Raw genomic sequence first — 18,374 nt, forward strand, 5'->3', positions numbered from 1 at the left:
AACCAAGGCACATCCTCAGAGCGACTCTGTCGAAGTTGCAGAATGCCAAAGCCAAGCAATCCTCGGGGACTCTGTTTGCTTTCTTTCTTCTGAAGAGGTTCACTTGCTTTCTTAGTTTCCAAAACAGAGAGAGGGAAAAATGCTGAAATTCAGTAATTTTTTTCGTTTTCACCCCCTTGGAAAAGAGGGTAAGCAAGCAAGGCCTCGCCAACCCCGAGGGATCGCGGCAGTGAGGGTAGTGGTTGGCTTCTAGCTTCAGTTGAGAGCTGGGGAAAGCGAGGCCCCCAGGACCATGACATGCTTCTCTCAGGCTCTGTGATGACCACCAAACAGCAGTGTTGTGCTCTGCACCTCACCAGTGTTTTCCATGTATTGGTCTCACCATCTAGGCTAGAAAGCATGCCAGAGGTGTTGGGGTGACAGACGGAGCACAGTGACAGGGACACCCTGTGCTCTTCACCATCCGCTGCTGCGGAACAAGATCGCCAGTCCCTCTGAATACTTTTTTCTCTGTGAATGCGCAAGTTAACTGTGGCTCTGCAAGAAAAGTGAGCATAAGGAGGAGAGAGAATAGTCATCCTGTGATGATGCCGGTTATGTGTGCTGCGGAGGGCAATTGGGTCTGGAGTGTAAATGGGGACAATGATCGTGCCACTTCCTAACTGCCTGTGTTATCAAGCCTGGGAGAGTAAAAAGAAAATTTCACAAGGAGTCTGGGCAGGCACAGGTCACTCAGTCCTTCCAAGCCTCTGTTTCCTCATCCATTCAATGAAAATGTTAGACAGGTCAACCTGTAAATCTCTTTGAATTTTAGTCCTATGACTTTATAGACATCCATGGCCTGTTCCTTTAGGTTACATAATCCTCCACTTATGTACTACCTTCAGCCTAGTTTTCATTTTAGATGAAATAAAGGTGCATGCTGTAGAGAGGCCATTTGTATTTATCAGTGTTCTGACTGCCGTGGAATTAGGGGTTATGCCTGGGGCAAGAGTGAACTTTGCTCTTTTCTTGCCTTTTCTCCAGAATGTGTATGTTTGGAATTATAAGAGAGTCCCTTAAAAGAGATCACTGCAGTTGTTGCCTTTCTCTACTTAGGCACTTCTAGTCATTTAATAACTGGGGGCCAAAATTCCCTGACCAGTAGTTTTAATTTGCATTAAAAGCAGATTTATTATTTACAGAAGCACAAAGAATTTATGGGACTCAGAGCTGCAGCTCCAGCTTGGATCTCACCTACCCATAGCCATGGAATCAATTAACAGTTCATCTGTGAAATGTGATAAAACCTTATGAGATACATATTGCCCAATAACCAAGACGGAGATGAAAGTATGCTGCATAATAGTAACAGGGCGTCAGAGTTTTACAATCACTGTTGAATAGAGTTCCATTAGAAACTCAGTATTCAGGATGGCCACAAAAATGCACTGTGTCTGAACAGATGATAGAGCACTGAGTAATAAACCTGGCCAGCCATTCCTGCTTTGATTAGTTTCCAACACCCTAGAAAAGGGGTCATTTATTTAAGTGTTCTTGCTTATGGCAAATGAGCTTGTGAGGCTTAGGGTGGGTGGGGGTGAGAGGGAAAGATTGAGTTCAGGGCTATAAATTGCTGCAAAGCTAGTGCCTCCAAGAAGGACTGCTTGGGAGGCCCGGGTAATCTGTTGTGCAGTGAGCTCCTTGGGGTAGGTCTTAGTAGAGTGTGGGAATCTACTTTGAAAAACCCAAGTTCTTTTCTTATCAGATTGGAGACCATTTTTCAAGATCCAAGATGGATTTTTATACAAACTTTTCTATGCCCACAATCATGCCTACCTTTGTGTGTTGGTAGTTTCTATTCTTGTATCATATCAATCTTTCAAATGGAACCCTCTTAAAGATCATATAATCTACATGTCTTATTTTGCCCTTGAGAACATTGAGAGAGATGCAGAGCCATTGATCCTGGATTACGAAGCCAGTGTAGGTCAGAATAAGGATAGAACTGGTTTTCTTGAAACATCCAACAAATTAACTCTCAATGGGCTATCTCAATGACCACTGCCAATGCTACAAAATCAGTGTGTCATTAATCTTACCTATAATCATCAAACATAACATGAAGAGAAAATGGATTTGAGATGAAGAACAAACTCCAAATTTTAATTTGCATGCACCCCTGGAGTTATGCATGCTATTTTTTTTATATACCAATAAGATATGCCCAAGAATATCCCCCAATCAAGTTGCATTTCTTGGCAAATAAATTTGAGCAAACGGGTTTTCTGAGGCTTAGGATAAGTTCTAGTAAGTATATGTCGAGCTCCTTGTAGATAATACACATGTGAGAGACTCCCCACAGTGTCTCCTCTGCTCAGCCAAGTGGGTTTTGGTGTTGACAGTGGCTTAACCTCTACCTCTCTGCATTTTTTTTCTCTTGTATCATGCAGTTTTGAAACAACAGTAGGATATTTTGGGATGAAGCCCAAGTCTGGTGAGAAGGAGATCACCCCCAGCTACGTGTTTATGGTGTGGTATGAGTTCTGCAGTGACTTCAAGACAATTTGGAAACGGGAGAGTAAAAACATATCAAAAGAAAGGTAAGATCCTGCGAAAAGCATTCATATACCTTTCTGGAGACTAGGAAACTGCCAGCTCACACCTAACAAAGTGCGTATTTCACACGTGTCAGTGTTTTCTTTTGGATCAAGTGGACACCCAGGAAGGATTATTGCCTCAAGGTTCCTAGGGCAATGCAGGGAAAGCTTGCAGTCCACACAAGCAGATATGTTCGCACAATCTGATCAGTTACACTTTCTTAACCCCTTCCAATTACAAGCTAGTAAATGAAAGGGGAGTTGTGCTAATTTGCAACAGATTGCTTCCCTGTGTGTTTTCATGTTGGCCCAGGCTAAATGAGGCAGCCTTGCTGTCGCAGACAGTACAGACAAATAAAAGGGAATGCTTTTCCCATTAATATACTGAACTTGCATCAAAGGGAAATCTCCGAGACTCAGGCCACACTTCACACAGTGTTGAAGTCCCGCGCTGGATTTACAGCGCCACTTCTGACTCCCTGTATCCTGCCGAGGACATCAAACTGCATGCCGCTCGGCTTCATTGCAGCCTCTTGATTTTATTAGTTGGGGAGTAGAAGAAAAAAACCTCGACTCTGAGTATTGGCTGTATGTGTGCATGTGTGCGTGCGTGCATGTGTGTGTGTATGTGTGTGTGTGTTCATTCTCCTTAGATTGAATATATTGCTGGTAATCTGGGAAAAAAAGCACTTTTGCTTCATCACTGTTGTGATAATGTTGCATTGTTATGAAGAGGGTGTCATGGATTTAAACTGCAAACAGGTCTTGCTACTTCTGCAGGAAAACAAATACACATGAATGCCATTCAAAATGCAATGGAGGGAGGCAGAACATTCTGCAAAGTAGGGAAACAATTAATTTACTTAAAATACCTATATCTCACAAACATTGAGACCAGATAGCCCATAATTTAAGACTTTTATTCTTCACTTTGTAATAGAATAAAAGACATATACATAATATACTCGTATTTATATGTACACACAAAATATGCACTAATTTGTTTTACTTTATAACACTGTTTTTAAGAGGATCAAAATTTAGAGATTTTGATTTCAATATTACTCTCTAAATATTTTCTCAAGAAATTAAAAAAATCAACTCTCTTTCCAAAGAAGTCTAAGATCTTTACAAATGTCTTCTTTGGGACCTCAGGGACTAAACTGAATAGATCCATTATATAGATAAGATGAAGCAGAGAACACTTAAGCGACATTGTTAAGAAAGTACATTGTAGAGCATAACATGAGGAAATACTGAAAATCTTGGCATGTAATTCATCACTATGGCCCTACCACTGCTTATTTAGCCCTTTAAAGTCAGCTAAAATGAGCTTCTGCGGAATAAGTTCTTACATGAAAGTCGCAGTCAAGCAGCTCCTCTGTGACAGGGCAGCCACCAGCCAGTGGGCTCTCCATGTCCACACCTTTAAGGCAAGGAAACCCAGCCATGGTCTTTAGGAATTCGCACTTTTTATTTTAAGCATAGTCCTTAGTGAGTTTGTCTTTGGAGTCCAAAAATACCCCCAAAACAAAAGACCAGCAAGTAGGCAATGAACTGCTTTTCATTTTCATAATCTTCCATTGAAATACTAAGCTGCATTCCAAATGAAGGACTTTACACTATCACAGATGTTAAACCAAACAAATTATGGGTCTGCCATGGAGGTGGTGTGCAGCTGCCCTTCAGAATGGTATTTGCCCTGACTCTCAGTCACAGTCATTTGCAGCGTTGCTTCCTGGTTGCAGCTAGTGAGTTGCCTGCTTCATACTTGTAAACAAATACCTTTTTTAAATAAAAGATTCTCTCTCTCCCTCTTTCCCTCTCTCTCTCTCTTCTCTCTCTCTCTTTCTCTCTCTCTCACACACACACGCACACGCACACAGAGGGAGAGAGAGACAGGCAGATCCTCCACTTTCTGTTCCACTCCCAATCCCCAGATGTCTGCAACAACAAGGCCTGGGCCATTGCCAAAGCCAGGAGCCCAGAACTCCATTCAGGTCTCCAACATGGGTGGCAGGGGACCAAGCACTTGGGCCATCTTCCTCTGCCTTCCCAAGCGTATTAGCAGGGAGCTAGATAGGAGGCAGAGCAGCTGAAACTTGAATTGGCGTTCATTTGGGATGCTGGTATTGCAAGCAGCGACTTAACCCACTGTGCCCACAGCACCAGCCCCAAAACCAACATGTTTAAAGGGTTGTAACTTCAGGAGACCTTTTCTCCGTCTTTGTCAGTCAGCCGTTTCAGGACTCTCTTCCTTCCAGGGCTCTTCTCGTCTTGCTATGTGAAATGATCCCCAAGGTTGCCAGCCTCAAACAACAGCTCTGAAAGTTCATGATGGCTGATAAAATATTTTTGAAAGCAACTTGTTTAGAAAACTATGCTTGTTAAGAAAGGTTAGCATATTGTATATATTACTGTATAACCAATTGATTGATAAATAGGTGGATTTTTTGTTTAAATCGTCCTCTATTTGTTACAGATTTTAGTCTTTAGATTGTTAGAATCATGTAAATTCTCCCATAATTAAATGAGAAATGATATGGTTGCTTTGTTGTGATATCATATTTAACGATATTTGAAGTTATAATTTTTCTATTATACTTCTCCCAGATATCCAATAAATCTCAACAACAATAAATGTCAAGAGGTGACATAACATCATTAACAAAAAATTGGTGCAAAGACATCCTAAAAATTATACTAATAAACAACATGACAACATAACACTTACAATTTTTAAGGAAAAAATTCTGTAACTTAGGATCCCATCAAAAGAAATTGAACTTGCTTGATTTTTAAGCGTATTTGAAGATCAACTAAAACCCGAAAAATCACTGGGAAAAATTAAGAATTAATAATAGTATTTTCAAAGGAAGAGATTACATGGAAAATGATGTTTTCATTAAACTCTACTTTCTTTTTTTTTTTTTTATCTTTTATTTAATGAATATAAATTTCCAAAGTACGACTCATGGGTTACAATGGCTTCCCCCCCCATACCGTCCCTCCCACCCACAACCCTCCCCTTTCCCACTCCCTCTCCCCTTCCATTCACATCAAGATTCATTTTCGATTCTCTTAATATACAGAAGATCAGCTTAGTATACCTTAAGTAAGGATTTCAACAGTTTGCTCCCACACAGAAACATAAAGTGAAAAATAATAGATGATTTTTTTTAAATGATGATGAAATCAGATCAGACCTATTGTCATGTTTAATCCCAGTGAGAGTCAAGTTGGGAATTGATAATTTCTTTTTTTTTTTTTTTACAGAAGATCAGTTTAGTGTACATTAAGTAAAGATTTCAATCGTTTGCACCCCCATAGAAACACAAAGTGAAATATATTGTTTGAGTACTCGTTATAGCATTAAGCCTCAGTGTACAGCACATTAAGGACAGAGATCCTACATGAGGAGTAAGTGCACAGTGACTCCTGTTGTTGACTTTACAAATTGACACTCCTGTTTATGGCATCAGTAATCTCCCTATGCTCCAGTCATGAGTTTCCAAGGCTATGGAAGCCCCTTGAGTTCTCCGACTCTTATCTTGTTTAGACACGGTCATAGTCAAAGTGGAGGTTCTCTCCTCCCTTCAGAGAAAGGCACCTCCCTCTTTGAAGACCTGTTCTTTCCACTGGGATCTCACTCACAGAGATCTTTTTGCCAGAGTGTCTTGGCTTTCCATGCCTGAAATACTCTCATGGGCTTTTCAGCCAGATCCGAGTGCCTTTAGGGCTGATTCTGAGGCCAGAGTGCTATTTAGGACATCTGCCATTCTATGAGTCTGCTGAGTATCTCACTTCCCATGTTGGATCACTCTCCCCTTTATTTATTCTATCGGTTGGTGTTAGCAGATACTAGACTTGTTTATGTGCTCCCTTTGACTCTTAGTCCTTTCATTATGATCAATTGTGAACTGAAATTGATCACTTGGAATAGTGAGATAGCATTGACACATGCCACCTTGATGGGATTGAATTGGAATCCCCTGGTATGTTTCCAACTCTACCAATTGGGGCAAGTCAGCCCGAGCATGCCCCAAATTATACATCTCTTCCCTCTCTTATTCCCACTCTTATGTTTAACAGGGATCACATTTCAGTTAGTTTTCAACACTTAAGAATAACTGTGTGATAATTACAGAATTAAACCAGTCATATTAAGTAGAACAGACAAAAAAAATACTATGAGGGATAATGTATTAAGTTGTCCATTAGCAGTCAGGGCTATGCTGATCAAGACACCATTTCTCATAGTGTCCATTTCACTTCAGGAGGTTTCCTTTTTGGTGTTCAGTCAGTTGTCACCGATCAGGGAGAACATATGGTATTTGTCCCTTTGGGACTGGCTTACTTCACTCAGCATGATGTGTTCCAGATTCCTCCTTTTTATTGCAAATGACTGGATTTCGTTGTTTCTTACTGCGGTATAGTATTCTAAAGAATACATATCCCATAATTTCTTTATCCAGTCTACCATTGATGGGCATTTAGGTTGGTTCCAGGTCTTAGCTATTGTGAATTGTGCTGCAATAAACATTAATGTGCAGACCGCTTGTTTGTTTATCAATTTAAACTCCTTTGGGTAAATTCCAAGGAGTGGGATGGCTGGGTCGAACGGTAGGGTTATATTCAGGTTTCTGAGGAATCTCCAGACTGATTTCCATAGTGGCTTGACCAGTTTGCATTCCCACCAACAGTGGGTTAGTGTCCCTTTTTCCCCCCATCCTCGCCAGCATCTGTTGTTGGTAGATTTCTGTATGTGAGCCATTCTAACCGGGGTGAGGTGAAACCTCATTGTGCTTTTGATTTGCATGTCCCTGATTGCTAGTGACCTTGAACATTTTTTCATGTGCCTGTTGGCCATTTGGATTTCCTCTTTTGAAAAATGTCTATTGAGGTCCTTGGCCCATCTCTTAAGTGGGTTGTTGGTTTTGTTTTTGTGGAGTTTCTTGATCTCTTTGTAGATTCTGGTTATTAACCCTTTATCTGTTGCATAGTTTGCAAATATTTTTTCCCATTCTGTCGGTTATCTCTTCACTCTCCTGACTGTTTCTTTTGCAGTACAGAAACTTCTCAATTTGATGCAATCCCAATAGTTGATTTTGGCTTTGACTGTCTGTGCCTCCCGGGTCTTTTCCAGAAATTCTTTGCCTGTGCCAATATCTTGAAGGGTTTCTCCAATGTTCTCTAATAACTTAATGGTGTCAGGACATAGATTTAGGTCTTTAATCCACGTTGAGTGGATTTTTGTGTAAGGTGTAAGGTAGGGGTCTTGCTTCATGCTTCTGCACGTGGAAATCCAGTTTTCCCAGCACCATTTATTGAATAGACTGTCCTTGCTCCAGGAATTAGTTTTAGATCCTTGATCAAATATAAGTTGGCTGTAGATGTTTGGATTGATTTCTGGTGTTTCAATTCTGTTCCATTGGTCTATCCATCTGTTTCTGTACCAGTACCATGCTGTTTTGATTACAACTGCCCTGTAGTATGTCCTGAAGTCTGGTATTGTGATGCCTCCGGCTTTGTTTTTGTTGTACAAGATTGCTTTAGCTATTCGAGGTCTCTTGTGCCTCCATATGAATTTCAGCATTTTTTCTAGATCTGCGAAGAATGTCTTTGGTATCTTGATTGGGATAAACTCTACTTTCAAATGAAATGGAAGTGTTGAAAGCCATTCTAGACTACATGAAGTTAATTTTAGGTGATAGAGAATATTTGCTGCTTTTTTTTTCTTAGCATAGTCTTCATGAATATGCATTAACATGATGCAAAGTTGAAATCAATGCATCCCCATGACAAGGTAATAACTGCCCCTCATAAAACACACAACAATCTCTAAACACAAAAGCAACCATATAGAAATGCTCTGAAGTCCTTTGGCCATGTGAGTGAACAATGAATTCCATCATTAAACTGATGTCAGGGCATGACTCTGAAATTGGTTTTCATGTCATAGATTAATTATTATAGGGGATCTTCCAAATGTTCATGGAAAATCATATTGTAAAAAAACACTAAAGGGTTTCAAATATTTTGATGGTATATTGATGGCACTAAATTTTCCTTGGCATTTAAGTCAGCTTAAGGCAAAAGAGCAAAGTTCTGTGTCCAAGCACAAATCAGAAGCCCCCTCCCTAGACCTGCAATTCCTGGGCTCCCTTGAATATGGCCATGAAACCAAGTTCTGCCCAGTGGGCTAAATGAAGTGATTTGTGCCATCTTCAAGCTCATATTCTTAAAAGGGGTGTGCCGTTCCCTTCCAGCATTGGTGGGGGCACAAAGAGAACCATCTTTAACCTTGTAGGGACCAGCCCTTGAGAATGGAAGCCACAAAAGAGAAGGAAAGTGTGTCCTTGACATCTAAACTCCTCCAGTGCCCACCCAGTTACTGTGCTGCCTCTACTAGTGCACAAGATTCATCCACCAGTGAAGCTTACCACTTCCTTCTCTTACCCATTCTGAACACAAACAATGCTCAGTAGTATAAAAACCACTTTCAGACAGAGAACCAAAAGAACTGACATTTTTATCCTTCACTCTGCCATTAATTTTCTGTGTGATCTTGGGCTGGTCACTTACTACCAGGGGTCCCAGTTGTCACATCCATAAAACATATGTACTCATAAATTAGATAAAGCAAGAATTTAATGTTAACTGTAGTCTCTTCTAGCTCAAAACCTTTATGAATCTAGAAAGTACTTTTTCTAATGTTCTAAAGAACTGGTTTTTCATTTCTGAGATAATGCCTCTTACTTTTGGTCTTGCGCTCATTTGGAGGACATTTCATGCCAAGATCTGACACATAAGTTGGGGAGAGATTCGGAGCAAGGAGAGTTTGACCTTGGTAAATATCTACAGCTAACTTGCCTTACTTCCTCAATTCTTCTCATAAAATAATAATGTTGGTCTTGAAGATTACATGTTTTTAGATTATTTATTTATTTTATTTGAAAGGGAGAGAGAGAATGAAACAGATAGGCAGATAGAACTCCCATATTCTGTTTTACTCTCCAAATGCCCACAGTGGCCAGAATAAAGCCAAGAGCTGGAAACTCAATCCAGGTCTCCCATGTGGATGGTAGGGACCCAACTACTTGAGCTGTACATAGCCTGCTGCTTCCCAGGGGGTGCCTTAACAGGCAGCAAGAATTGAGAGTGGGACTGAGACTTAAACCCAGGCATTTCAGTATGAGATGAGAGCATCCCAAGAGGCATCTTAACACTACACCAAATACTTACCATGACATATTTTTTCTATTGACAGTATACACACAGAGTATTTTCTTCCCCTTTTCCATATCTGACATTGCATTAGTGATATGTGATATAGTTCACTAAGACTATGTTTAGGGGCCAGCACCATGGGAAGGTAAAGCAGGTAAAGTCACAACCTGCAGTGCTGGCATCCCATGTGGGTGCTGATTCGAGTCCTGGCTGCTCCACTTCTGACCTAGCTCCCTGCTATGGCCTGGGAAAGCAGAAGATAGCTCAAGTGCTTGGGCCCCTGTACCCACATGGGAGACCTGGAAGTAGTTCTTAGCTCCTTGCTCCTGACTTCAGATCAGCCCAACTCCTGCAGCTGCAGCCATTAGGGGAGTGAATCAGCAGATACAAGACCACCACCACCCCCCTTCCCGTAACTCTACCTTTCAAAAGATAAAAAAAAAGACTGTTCAGAGGCAGATTTGACTCAGTTTTACCCTTCCATTCATTCTGTATTTGTGCCTCTTGCTAGTCTAACAGTCAATGTGCTTTTGAAACATACATTTCTTCTACCTATTAAATCAACACATTATCCAAATACATGGATTATTACAAGGAGATAACCTAATGTTTGCACCTATCTTTTTTGGCTATTGCTTATGCATTTTCTGCTCACCTCCACCACACTATGTAATTACTCTGAGCTAGAAAATCCTTACTTGCAGGAGGTTCCACTTTAGCATATCTTAAGACTGCTCCCATATATGCCCACACATGCACGCAAACCACGGCCATCTACAAAATGAGCTATGAATTTGTGAAAGGTAAAAAACGCCCAGGGGAGTCATGAATCTAGGAATAAAATCTCAGCAAATAATTCACCCTGTGCCAAAGCAAACTTTAAAAGTGCCATTTAAAAAAAAAACTCATAATGGAGAAATAATGAGTGAATAACAAGATCGGTGAATTTTATGTGAAATGCATATAAGAAATTTCGTTATGCACTTAGCTATGATTTACACTATGGGGAAATGGATGATTACTTTGTTTTTTCAGCCCAGCTAACTACCAACAAGGCTTTTGTTTTAAGTATATTACTTGCAGCTATAAGGTTAATTATGCAACTGTGATAGCATTGACAGCAGATAGTTCAAAGCTCTTGTGCATTATCTCAAAGGCTCCCAAGTTCACTACTGTTTAGGTTGCTTTAGGACAGGGTTAGGGGCAAACCCCCATAGGAACCATTCATTGCAGGGTATACATCACAAGAATTTATTTCTTTATAATATAGAGTTATTCCTGGACAAAGCTCCATAAACCAACATTTTTATTAATCAAATTTTGTTTTCCTGCTGATACACATACATGATCACTGCAAGCATTCCTAACAAGTTCATTTTCTTTTCCTAGCCCTCCCTTATGTAATTCATTGGTTTATATATACTTAACTGCTAAGAAGCTAAATATTTAGAAGGAATCCCTTAATAATGTTGATAATCACCCTCTAGTTGATTGACAAAAACATCAAATTTTCCTGTCACATTTGAAAGCAGTTCTGTGAGGTGTAAAAACAATAAATGCCCCCAAAGATGTAACTTATAAACAAAATGATCATAATCACAAAGAATAAGACCTGCTGATTTCCCAAACAATAAATTTAAAACTCTTCTGCAGAATTAAAAAAGTCCTGAATAAGGAATGGAGATAGACTCTTAAAATGGTAAGATTTACAGTATTATTAATTTAAAAGAAACTAAACACCTCTCTTGACCTTCCTTCCTGTGGAAACTGTCATTCAATCTATTTTCCTTTCCTTTTTAACTTATTTTAAAAGAAAGAATTTAAAGAATGTTCTTTTCCTTGCTCCACACACCTTCCTGTATCAGAAAGAATAAACTTTTGGCTGCCCTAACAAAGACCAAAGCAACTATTACTTAAAAGGAAGGTTATTTTTCCTCCTCCTTAAAAATCTGCATTTGAGGAGTTTAGATGTCAGGGACAGTTTCCTTTCTTATTTGGCTACCATTTTTAAAAAGCTTTTATTTAATGAATGCAAATGTTATAGGTACAACTTTGGTAATATAATGGTTCTTCTCCCAATACCCACCCTCCCACCCGTCTCCTGTCCCACCTCCTACTCCCTCTCCCATCCCATTCTTTATTAAGATTCATTTTTAATTAACTTTATATACAGAAGACCAAATCTATACTTAGTAAAGATTTCAACAGTTTGCACCCATACCCACACATAACGTATAAAGTACTGTTTGAGAACAAGTTTTGCAGTTAATTCTCATAGTACAACTCTTTAAGGACAGAGGTTCTACATGGGGAGTAAGTGCACAGTGACTTCTGTTGTTAATTTAACAATTAACACTCTTATTTATGACATCAGTGATTATCTAAGGCTTTGCCATGAGCTGCCAAGGCTATGGAAGGTTTCTGTGACCACAAACTCCATCAGTATTTAGACAAGGCCATAAGCAAAGTGGAAGTTCTCTCCTCTCTTCAGAGAAAAGAGCATCCTTCTTTGATGGCCCCTTCTTTCCACTGGGGTCTCACTCACAGAGATCCTTCATGTAGGATATTTTTTGCCACAGTGTCTTGGCTTTCCATGCCTGAAATGCTCTCATGAACTTTTCAGCCCCATCTGAATGCTGTCAGTGCTGATTCTGAGGTCAGAGTATTACTTAAAGCAGTTGTCATTCTATGAGTCTGCTGTGTGGACTGCTTTATCATGTTGGACATTCCCTTTTTTTAAAATTCTATTATTATTACCAGGCACTTGATGCTATTTATATGATCTCTTTAACACTTAATCCTATCTATATCTTCACTTTAACACCTAACATGATCACTTAAACAATTAACATGGCATTTTTACCACCAATTTTAATGGGATTTAGAGTCCTGTGACACGTTTTTAAACTATACCCTTAGAAGGAAGTCCATCGGATGTATGCAGAACTATACAGCTTTATAAACTTCCTCCTCCCTCTCTTATTCCCCCTCTTGCTTTTTTACTGAGATCTTTTTTCAGTTGACTTTATATACATATGATTATGTTAAATAAAGAGTTCAACAAATAGTATGAAGAAGAGGAAAAAAAAAAACTGTTCCTCAACAGTCAAGACAAGGGCTGTTCAAGTCATTGCTTCTCAAAGTGTCAATTTCACATCTACAGTTTCCATTTTAGGTACTCTATTAGTTCTATTAGATCAGGGAGAACATATGATATTTGGCCCTTTGGGGGTGGCATATTTCCTTATGATGTTTTCCAGATTGATCCATTTTGTTCCAAATGACTGGATTTCACTTTTTACCACTGTATAATATTCCATAGCATACATATCTCATAATTTCTTTATCCAGTCTTTGGTTGATGGGCATTTAGATTGATTCCATGTCTTAGCTATTGTGAATTGAGTTGCAATAAACACAGAGGTACAGATAGCTCTTTTTGTTTGCTGATTTCATTTCCCTCGGGTAAATTCCCAGGAGTGGGATGGCTGGGTCATATGGTAGGTCTATATTCAGATTTTTGAGGTATCTCCATAGTGTCTTCCATAATGGCTTTACCAGTTTACATTCCCACCAACAGTGGATTAGGGTACCTTTTTCCCCACATCCTCTCCAGCATTTGTTGTTTGTTGATTTCTGTATGAAAGCCATTCTAACTGTGGTGAGGTGAAACCTCACTGTGGTTTTGATTTGCATTTCACTGATGGCTAGTGATCCTGAACAGTTTTTCATGTGTCTGTTGGCCATTTGGATTTCCCCTTTTGAAAAAATGGTTGTTTAAGTCCTTGGCGCATCTCTTAACTGGGTTGTTTGTTTTGTTGTTGGAGTTTCTTGATCTCTTTGTGGATTCTGGTTATTAATCCTTTATCAGTTGCATAGTTTGCAAATAATTTCTCCCATTCCATCAGTTGCCTCTTCAGTTTCCTAGTGTTTCTTTTGCAGTACAGAAGCTTCTCAATTTGATGTGATCCCAGTTGTTCATTTTGGATTTGGCTGCCTGAGCCTCTGTGGTCTTCTTCAAGAACTTTTTGCCTGTGCCAATGTCTTGCAGGGTTCCCCCAATGTTCTCAAGTAATTTTATGGTGTCAGGTCATAGATTTAGATCTTTAATCCATGTTGAGTGGATTTTTCTGTAAGGTGTAAAGTAGGGGTCTTGCTTCATACTTTTGCATATGGTAATCCAGTTTTCCCAGCATCTTTTGATGAAGAGACTCTCCTTGCCCCAGAGATTGGTTTTAGCTCCTTGGTCAAATATAAGTTGGTTGTAGATGTTTGCATTGATTTCTAGGGTTTCTATTCTGTTCCATTGGTCTATCCATCTGTTTTTGTACCAGTACCAGGCTTATTTTTTATTATAACTGCCTTGTAATATGTCTTGAAATCTGGTATTGTGATGCTTCTAGCTTTGTTTTTGTTGTATAAGATTGCTTTAGCTATTCAAGGTCTCCTGTGCCTCTATATGAATTTCAGCATCATTTTTTTTCAGATCTGAGAAGAATTTTTTTGGTATTTTGATTGGTTTTGCATTGAATATGGAAGTTGCTTTAGGAAAAATGGACATTTTGATGATACTGATTTTTCCAATCCATGAACATGGAAGATTTTTCCATTTTTTGGTATCTTCTATTTCTTTCTTTAATGTTTTGTAATTCTCATCATAGAGATCTTTGACATCCTTAGTTAAATTTATTTGAAGGTATTCGATTTTTTATAGTTATTATAAGTGGGATTGATCTTAGAAGTTCCTTCTCAGTCATGGCATTATCTGTGTATACAAAGGATTTTGATTTTTGTGTATTGACTTTATATCCTGCTACTTTACAAAACTCTTCTATGTGTTCCAATAGTCTCTTAGTGGAGTCTTTTTGATCCCCTATATATATATATAGAATGATGCCATCTGTATATAGGGATAGTTTGACTTCTTCCTTCCCAAATTGTATCCCTTTGATTTCTTTTTCTTGCCTAATGATTCTGGCTAAAACTTCCAGGACTATACTAAACAACGATGGTGAGAGTGGGCATCCCTGTCTGGTACCGGATTTCAATGGGAATGCTTCCAACTTTTCCCCATTTAATATGTTCCTGGCCATGAGTTTGTCGTAAATTGCCTTGACTATATTGAGGAATGTTCCTTCTGAGCCCAATTTGCTTAGAGTTTTCATCATGAAAGGGTGTTGTATTTTGTCAAATCCTTTCTCTGCATCTGTTGAGATAATCATATGGTTTCTGTTCTTCAATTGTTTTTTTTAAAGATTTATTTATTTATTTGAAAGTCAGAGTTACACAGAGAGAGGCGATGCAGAGAGAAAGGTCTTCCATCCGAAGGTTCACTCCCCAGTTGGCCACAATGGCTGGAGCTACACCGATCCAAAGCCAGGAGCCAGGAGCTTCATCCGGGTCTCCCACATGGGTGCAGGGACCCAAGGTCCTGGGCCATCCTCCACTGCTTTCCCAGGCCACAGCAGAGAGCTGGATGGGAAGTGGAACAGCTGGGATAGAACTGGCACCCATATGTGATGCCAGTGCTTCAGTCCAGGGTGTCAACCCACTGCACCACAGTGCCGGCCCCCTTCAATTTGTTAATATGATGTATCACATTGATTGATTTGTGAATGTTGAGCCATCCCTGCATACAAGGGATAAATCCCACTTGGTCCAGGTGAATGATCTTTCTGATGTGTTGTTGGATTCAGTTGGCTAGAATTTTGTTGAGGATTTTTGCATCTATGTTCATCAGGGAAGTTGTTCTGTAGTTCTCTTTCTCTGTTGCATCTTTTTCCGGGTTTAGGAATTATGGTGTTGCTGGATTCATAGAAATAATTTGAGAGGATTCCTTCCCCTTCAATTATTCTGGATAGTTTGAGAAGAATTGGAGTTAGTTCTTCTTTAAATGTCTGGTAGAATTCAGCAGTGAATCCATCTGGTCCTGGGCTTTTCTTTGTTGGGAGGGCCTTTATTACTGATTCAATTTCTGACTTGGTTATGGATCTGTTTAGGTTTTCTGTGTTTTCATGGTTCAATTTAGGTAGATTGTTTGTGTCCAGGAATCTATCCATTTATTCTAGGTTTCCCAGTTTGTTGGCATACAGCTCTTTATAGTAGTTTCTGATGATTCTTTTTATTTCTGTGGTGTCTGTTATTACATTTCCTTTTTCATCTCTGATTTTATTGATTTGGGACAATGGTGTGTCAATTTTGTTTATTTTTTTAAAGAAAACAGATCTTCATTTTGCGGATCTGTATTTTATTGGTTTAATTTTGTTGATTTCTTCTCTGATTTTAATTATTTCTTTTCTTCTACTTTTGGGTTTGGTTTACTGTTATTTTTCTAGATCCTTGAGGTACGTGGATGGTTCATTTATTTGGCGACTTTCTAGTTTCTTGATGTAGGCACCAATTGCTATAAACTTTCAACACTGCTTTTTCTGTATCCCACAAATTTTGTTATTTGTATTGTCAACGTCATTTGTTTCCAGAATTTTTTTGACTTTTCTTTTGATTTCCTCTGTGACCCATGTTCATTCAGAAACATGTTGTTCATTCTCCATGTGTTTGCATATGATGTTGAGATTCTTGTTGTTGATTTCCAGCTTCATTACATTGTGCTCTGAGAAGATGCGTGGTATGATTCCGATTTTTTTTTTTAATTTGCTGAGACTCACTTTATAGCCTAGCATATAGTCAATCCCAGAGAAAGTTCTATGCACTGGAATGAAAATTGTGTACTCTGTGGCTCTAGGGTGGAAGGCTCTGTAGATATCTGCTAAGTCTATTTGGTCTATGGTGTCGATTAACTGTTGTTTCTGTGTTGATTATCTGTCTCATTGATCTGTCCTTTGCTAAAAGTGGAGTATTAAAGTCCTCCTTTACTATTGTATTTGGGTCTATATCTCCCTTTAAATCCTTTAACAACTCTTTTAAATACTGGCTACCATTCTCAAGCACTGGTCCCTACAAGGTTAAAGATGGTTCTCTTTGTGCCCCCACCAATGCTAGAAGGGAAGGGCATACCCCTTTTAAGAGCATGAGCTTGAAGATACCTGAATCATTTCATTTAGCCCACTGGGCAGAACTTGGTCTCATGTCCATATTCAAGGGAGCTCAGGAAGTGCAGGCTTAGCTGGGAGCCATGTGCCCAGCTACAGTCTTGTGTGTTCCCTTACTAAAGGAAGCAGGAGAAATGTATGCATGTTGAGACCATTAGCAGACTTGGCTACATTTCCAAATTGTGAAGTCAAATGGAACCTTCTAACTGTACAAGTTTTTTTTTTTTAAGATTTATTCATTTATTTGAAAGGCAGAGTTACAGAGAGAGGTAGAGCCAGAGAGAAAGAGAGAATCTTCCATCTGCTGGCTCACTCCCCAAATGGCCACAATGGCTGGAGATGTACTGATCCATAGCCAGGAGCCAAGAGCTTCTTCCAGGTCTCCCAATCAGGTGCAGGGGCCCAAGGACTTGGGCCATCTTCTGCTTTCCCAGGCCATAGAAGAGAGCTGGATCAGAAGAGGAGCAGCCAGGACTAGAACAAGTGCCCATATGGGATTCTGGCACAGCAGGCAACGACTTTACCTGATATGCCACAGTGCCGGCCCCACTAACTGTTGATATGAGGGCACTTCTGAAAGTTCAGGAAGATGGAATTATAAGATAATTTTCTACTAGGACAAAATATTGAAATCCATGTAGTAGGTTTTTTTTTATAATATACATTTTGCATGGCATCTTTGAAGACCCCTCACATGTGTACATTTTAAGTTTTTCAGATAGAAATATGCGTATTTTAATACCATTTTACCCCCAAATCTCAGAGTACCCTATAATTTGTTCTATACTAAAATGCTTCATTGCCCTGAGAGTGTACAGAATCTCTTTCTGCAAAGCAGACTACCCCTCCTTTTCCCTCACTAATTCCTCTTTTTCTTCTTTTCCTTCGGTGTGGACCTAGTGTTACTCTTTTCTGCTGTATACTGTCCCCCTTGCTCACTCCAGCCTATATTCATAGCTTTCCCTATTGCTGCTTTTCCTCCTATGCCTTCCCACTCAAAAGTGGCCTCTTTCTAAGTTTTACGTACCTCTCCTACTGTATGCTAAAATTCCCACAGGATGCCTACCCTAATATGCAATTCTGTACATCCAAGTTGGAAATAATTCTATTTCCATTCTAACTTGTAATTTTAGCAATGTATATGTCCTTTTCCATTGCTTGGACATATTTTGGTTTTTGTTATAATCTTTTGTGGGGCACTCTCCAGCACAAAACCTGATACATGTTTATTGACACAAAAAAGACTTTTGCAACGTAGCAAAAATGTTGTTAAATGAGCATGGAAGATCCTAGATGATGTAAGAATTTGGAGGACATGGGGCTGGCATTGTGGCATAGCAGCTAAAACCACTACCTGTGATGCTGTCTTCCCATCTGGGTTACTGTTTGTGTACCAGCTGCTCCACGTCTGATCCATCTCACTAGTAATGATCTGAGAAAAGCAGCAGAAGATGGCCTAAGTGTTTGGGACCCTGCCATTGTCTGGCCACTTGGAATGTGAACCAGTGGATGGAAG

General features: G+C 39.5%; 1 protein-coding gene across 7 annotated transcripts in view; it reads left to right on the top strand.

Moving 5' to 3' along the window:
* FMN1 (formin 1) overlaps positions 1-18,374 on the top strand; it is a 481,759-nt gene that overhangs the window by 425,808 nt on the left and 37,577 nt on the right. For all 7 annotated transcript variants that reach the window (XM_089309385.1, XM_051822097.3, XM_070053344.2 and 4 more), the window contains one exon: positions 2,433-2,582. In XM_089309385.1, the coding sequence (XP_089165511.1) occupies positions 2,433-2,582 (150 nt within the window). The remainder of the gene's footprint in view (positions 1-2,432; positions 2,583-18,374) is intronic.

This window comes from Oryctolagus cuniculus, chromosome 12, assembly GCF_051225735.1.
Source record: "Oryctolagus cuniculus isolate XC-2025 breed Fujian yellow rabbit chromosome 12, ASM5122573v1, whole genome shotgun sequence".
Classification (NCBI taxonomy): domain Eukaryota; kingdom Metazoa; phylum Chordata; class Mammalia; order Lagomorpha; family Leporidae; genus Oryctolagus; species Oryctolagus cuniculus.